Source organism: Urocampus carinirostris, chromosome 18, assembly GCF_059441175.1.
Source record: "Urocampus carinirostris isolate Australia breed hairy pipefish chromosome 18, RoL_Ucar_1.0, whole genome shotgun sequence".
In the NCBI taxonomy this organism is placed as follows: Eukaryota; Metazoa; Chordata; class Actinopteri; order Syngnathiformes; family Syngnathidae; genus Urocampus; species Urocampus carinirostris.
Window position 1 is genome coordinate 9,183,455 of NC_142366.1, and position 6,000 is coordinate 9,189,454.

The window sequence follows — 6,000 nt, forward strand, 5'->3', positions numbered from 1 at the left end:
GTATTAATCGTTTGTCTTTTTTTTTATTCGTACGGAAGTCCACAATCTATTCCAACAATGTAATCCAAACTCGCCCAATAAAGTTTTTTTCACCAACAGGCAGTATCACTCTACGCATGCGCACTCAGGCACGGTGACTCGCTATTCGTGCTCGATTTAGGGCTTTTCTCTTCATTTATTTGTCCGCTTGACGTTTAAACGCCGTTTGTGACTTTTTTCAACAAACCTAAACTTAATTTGCTTCTATTTGGGATTGTCGTAAGAAGGCGTAAAGGAATATGCCCAAAAATAAAGGTGAGTGCGCATTGATAAGGAACGGCGACAAGGCTGGAAACGTGACAAGTAGCCGCTAATGCTAGTTAGCATTAGCTCGCTGTTCTTTTCATTACCGTTGCTATTTTCCACCTGTGTTTCGTTTTAATGATGATCAAATGTTACAATTCGATGAGAAAATAACCAACCGAGGCTCGCCGATGTTAACGAAGAGCTCGTTTAACTTGAAGGGGTCGGCGAGCTTTCTTATTTGGCCTCCGACACTCAATATGGTTTATTGTATATATTTTCTTTATTTGGCTCCGAATCTCGAGATTGTTACACTTTTAACTAATCTACCCATGTATATTAATTGTCCGAACATTCATAAAAATGGTACGTGGTGACTATATTATGCAAAGTTGTGGCAGACTCGTCTTGGTCAAGCTTTAAAGGGTCAATTAATATTACAGTATTCATATCTTCCTAGAGGTGCTAAAATTGATCTTGAAAACTAAGATCCTTATAGGTGGAGAAATTTGCATTCATTTTATATAACATTAGCCTCACCTATAGGGAGCAGACATGATTTACCTGCCATCTTGCTGCTACAGGTATTTGAGAAAATAAAGCTTTCAAATAATTAAAAGATAAACGTAGCAGTTTGAGCACTTTGAGTGTCCGTAGTTTTTAATCTTCCTTTTGCTTTGTAACACTTGTTTTCTGTTGCACTACGCAATGCAGTGGAATTTAGTAGTCAAATATTACTGTCCTTTTAACAGTGTGAACTAACTTAAGTCTCTATTGCCCTTTGCAGGTAAGGGAGGAAAGAATCGGCGGCGTGGAAAGAATGAAAACGAGTCTGAGAAAAGAGAGTTGGTGTTCAAAGAGGACGGACAAGGTCAGTCCTTAGCAATTGCATCCACATACAAGCAATCTGCTGGTCAACACTCGGGATGGGAACATCTGCATTTTGTCTGCATCAGCATTTTTATTTCCCAAGTTTGTGCGTGAGCTGCGAGCTGCATATCACTGCGTAGTCGTAGGGCACACATTCAAACAAATAATTGAGGTCCACACATACACTATTTGGAATCTTCGATGAAAGTAAACTTGTATAGTTTCAAGATGACAACGGTGAAACTCCCTTAGTGCCGTCTACATATTCTTCTACTGTACTCGTCATAACATGTTGAGTCATAACATAATTTTCTGCTTGATTGGTTACTCCCAATAAGAATGTTACAATCATCAGATGTGTAATGTGATATAAGCTGATTTCTTTCCATAATATTGATACTTGTGATTATTGTATGAGTTATTGCACTTCGTGATCGTTTGTGTTTGAGTGTAATTATTTACGTCTTGATATAATTACTTGCCTTCTTGATATATCCTTGATATATCACTCAATTTCTTAGTATAAAAGTAATCGTCAGCCTTTCTGATGGCGTGCTTATGAATCCTAAAAGACATTTTCTCGTAGCTCGTTTGTGCCCAGAATATTTGGCTATAATAAAACCTAGAAGAAACTTTTACCTGTCTTCCGACACTGATGCAGACAAGGAAAAGGCCTTCTTCAGTTGACACCTGGGTAAGCACTTGAGTGACAGGGTTAGTTTTAAATCTCCAACATTAAGTCTTAGAGGTCCTCAAAGTTTACATGGCAAAAGTAATAATTTGCCACCATTTCGCTGGTCCATAATTCAAAACTTAAATCAGCCAAAGGAAAAGTCTATGGGAGGAGAAGCTACAGTCCTCAGCATGATCGCACAATAGGTTTGGGCGGACTTATTTCGCATTTCAAATTTTCATTTGATTCTGGAAAAGATAAGATATTGCCTAAGGATGTTTACATTTATTTTTCTCTTTCAGAATACGCTCAGGTGATCAAAATGTTGGGCAACGGGCGTCTAGAGGCCATGTGCTTCGACGGCACCAAGCGGCTCTGCCACATCAGAGGAAAGCTCCGGAAAAAGGTACGCTCACACAAAAGCTAAACGCTGACTCTACATCAACCTCGACCTCATATCTTGCGCTCTTACAGGTCTGGATCAACACGTCTGACATCATCTTGGTGGGGCTGAGGGATTACCAGGTGGGGGCAGGCGAACCTTTGCGTTTCTCCCTTAATTCTACATCAGGATTGACACGATCTGTTGGTGTGCTTGCAGGACAACAAGGCGGACGTGATCCTCAAGTACAACGCAGACGAGGCTCGGAGTCTGAAAGCGTACGGCGAGCTGCCTGAGCACGGTCAGGAACCGACGCCCTTACATTTTGATTTGAGGCCGCCGCCACGCTAAATTGATTCAAAAGTCACTTTTTGTTTGCATCTTGTAGCCAAAATCAACGAGACTGACACGTTCGGTCCCGGCGACGACGATGAGATCCAGTTCGACGACATCGGCGATGACGACGAGGATATCGATGACGTTAGTCTCCCTTTTGTAAATTTTCACGTGGGGCTGCAACTAACGACTATTTTATTAGTCGACTAGTCACTGACTATTGAAACGACTAGTGGAATCTTCAGATATATTTTGGGTTTTTCGTCTAAAATTTTGCACTGTGTCAAATGACAATAAACAGAGAAATTGGTAGAGTGAAAAATACATATTTAGTGATCATACTTTGGATTTGCACACAAAAAACAATAAATAAAGCAGATATGTCCACGTTGTGAAGTACATTCAGTGGTTGCCCGCAAAGTTGGTGAAATCAAAAGGTTTTAACTAATTATGTTTTTTTTGTTTTTTTCTGACGGCATGCATTTATTTCACATATATTTGTCAGGCCCAGTCTGCCATAACGCTCAAAGTCTCTTTTTTAGTTGAATCCACGCTCATGTGGGTGTCACCAAAACCGTATTGGCCTGATAGTGACTTGAATCTTACAGAGGCGAGTCACTCAGACTCAATTTCATTCAACTCTCCCAACGTGCTTTGTCTTAAAATGTACGTGCGTCACTAATCTATCGCCATGATACACAAGATCTGCTTTGCAAACTTCGCAAGTTCGGATATCTCTCGCGACTTTGTGCTTCAGTTACCACTGGTATCACTGCTCCGCGGGAAAAATATACAAAATACAAATGGATAAAAAATAACGGATGCTTTTCGGGCAACCAAAATTCAAGTTGATTGTCCATTTAATTATATGGAATAAAAAGATTATTTAAAAAAAAAAAAGCCCCAAAAATGCTTCCCGACATCTTTCTCGCTATGGTGAAGTCTTCTTGCTGAGAAGGGGGTAGTGGATGGCGGGCGGGGGCAGCCAAGATTCATGTTGACCGGCCATAACCTGTACTTGAGATCTCCAATGCTGATTGGCAAATTTACATCGTAATATCTTTCATACTGTACTGTGAGCTGACACTTGCTCTGCGTTCCTTCTACATCTCGCTAAGAGTTTGTGTCCCGCGCCTTTGTCATGCCGCCGAAGCAATGTTCTCCTTCTTGCTCTCTCTTTATTAGTCGGCCAGTCAGCGGGGCTTTAATCAAATTGCGCCCCCAAAACAAACACATCAATTCATTTAAAATACATACTGTGTCTCAATATGTTCTCTTGCTCTCTCTCTGTCTGCAAGGCTTTGATCGAGTCGCGCCCCCCATAAAAAATATAGACATATTTGAAATACATACAGGGTCCTCTTGCTCGTTCTCTCAGTCGGACAGTCGGCAAGCTTTTGATTGCTCTCATTTTCTGCCAGTAAGTCCACCCTGATAAGGGCCACCCAAAAAAGGTGCAACACTACTTTAAGGATTTTCATTTTTTGGGGGTTGTTCTTGTCCCATTTACCTGGAAAACCTAAGGCAATCTCTGTATTATTATTATTTTTTATTAACTGTATCCAGGCTAAAATGCTCCAAAACAAGCTTTGACACATGTACCGCAAATTTCGAACTATTCAGCGCATCTGTTTATAGGCCACACCACTTTTTGAGAGATTTGCTGCTTTTTTACTTACACAAGTCGCACCCATTTATAAGCCGCAGTGAAGCTTGCAACATTGTCACAGGTTTAACTCAAGCTGGATGGGAGTTCAAAAATTGTAACTCAATAGATAGTACACAATTCCGGAACCACAGTTGACATCACAAATGAAAATGATACCCGTAATTAACGAATGATGCAGACTTGTAAAGTCCGGGTCCCGTTGAAAGTAATCCAAGGAAACAAAATATATATTTCCAAAGTTAAGGGTGGGAAAAATATACATCCACTATTGTCCGCTGCAACAACAGACAGATCTACCGGTAACTCAGCTTTACCACATTTCCCATCAGCCTGCGTTTGCTCCGCCCCTTATTTTTGATTCGTCCGTAGAACACATAACAGAATAAATCTCTAAAATAAATACATTACAAAAATATACAGTTGCAAATACATATTATACATGATTACACATATTTACGAAGAAAGACGGTACACCAAGAGAGTTTTCAAAGCTTTAATAATAATAACATAACTTTCATCCCAAACCGTGCCTTTGAAAGGTACCAACACACTAGTAGGATCACGCTCGCAATGTATCAAACGTGCCTGTTTAAAAATAGCATTCCGTAATTGTGAAAATCACGGTATGTCGTTTTCAACTTCCTTCTCATTATTATTGCCATCAAGGGCATCTTCCTCAGTATCGGAACGTACTATAACTTTACAGAAAATACATGCTAGGATTTAGAGATTTCAGGTTTTCTTGGTGCACATATTCTACTGGTCTTAATCTTACCTTTTAAACTCCATTGCCGCTGGTGGCCGTTAGAAAAATTCCATAAATTAGCCGCTTCACTGAATAAGCCGCAGGGCTGAACATTTGGAGAAAAAAGTAGCTGCTTATAGTCCGGAATTTACGGTAGTTGATGTTGAGGCTGCCATTCCTAAATGTTGGTTACCGCTCGAGAGACGCTATTGCGCCTGAGCAACCTTCAGCAGAGATTAATGCAGGGATGCCTATCTGTTAGACAAACATGTCAGGCAACATAGTCAAAAATGAAATTCACCGTCGACTATTTCTATTATCGATATTTGTAGATGTCGGAAAATGGTTGCAGCCCTTTATTTATGTAAGCCTCATATTTGCCTTTTCTTCTCTTACAGATCTAAAGACTTTAACGCACCCGCCTGGGATATTTTGAGCCAACGACAAAAACGTTTTCTAAAATCCTCTATATAAATCTTTTGTTTTTTTCCATCTGCAGACACGTTTGTTGAATGTGGACACAATGGAGGGGGTAAATCTTTTTTTTTTTTTTTTTTTCAGAACATTATTTCTTTGACTGCGAAATCCTTTTAAAAAGTGTATTTATATTCATTTCACATCTAGTGGAATTTAAAGAGAGAATCTTTGGATTCACCAATAAACACCTACACTATCTTTTGTCTTTGTCCCACTCAACATTTCCTTTGTTTGGTTTGATTTTTACTGATTTACTTTTTGGTATATATGTAAATCAACTCTATCTGGAATTAAGTAGTTTTTTCGTCCTTAAAAATAAAGTCTCTCAAGTGTTTGTCAAACTCTTCTTCTTTTATCATCAGTTTAACAGTATTGCAGTCTTATTTTTTTCAGCATGCTGCACTGTTTAAACATAAAAGCTGTACTTCAGTAGGAATGCAAGTTCCTACTTGGGCCTGAAACAAAATGGAGCTTCTCGCCTTTTTTGGGTCTTTTCAAATTTAAAAAAGAAACATTGCAGGTTTTTGTACTGTTTATTATTCTTTTAGCATGAATCCTATTCTAAT

The 6,000-nt window shown here is 39.3% G+C and overlaps 1 protein-coding gene across 1 annotated transcript; it reads left to right on the forward strand.

Annotated features, from left to right (window-relative positions):
* The first annotated feature begins 102 nt into the window (after positions 1 to 102).
* Positions 103 to 5,768, forward strand: eif1axb (eukaryotic translation initiation factor 1A X-linked b). The gene is made up of 7 exons (XM_088322801.1): positions 103 to 294; positions 1,070 to 1,153; positions 2,128 to 2,231; positions 2,300 to 2,350; positions 2,427 to 2,508; positions 2,596 to 2,687; positions 5,356 to 5,768. Exons 1-7 carry the CDS (start codon positions 279 to 281, stop codon positions 5,359 to 5,361), a joined length of 435 nt encoding a protein of 144 aa, XP_088178927.1. The 5' UTR covers positions 103 to 278; the 3' UTR covers positions 5,362 to 5,768.
* The last annotated feature ends 232 nt before the right edge of the window (positions 5,769 to 6,000 follow it).

Bases quoted from the DNA above. Each gene is read 5' to 3' on its own strand.
- eif1axb (XM_088322801.1), top strand. The intron at 1,154-2,127 runs GTCAGTCCTTAG...TTTCTCTTTCAG, and splicing joins GTTCAAAGAGGACGGACAAG to AATACGCTCAGGTGATCAAA. The intron at 2,351-2,426 runs GTGGGGGCAGGC...GTGTGCTTGCAG, and splicing joins TGGGGCTGAGGGATTACCAG to GACAACAAGGCGGACGTGAT.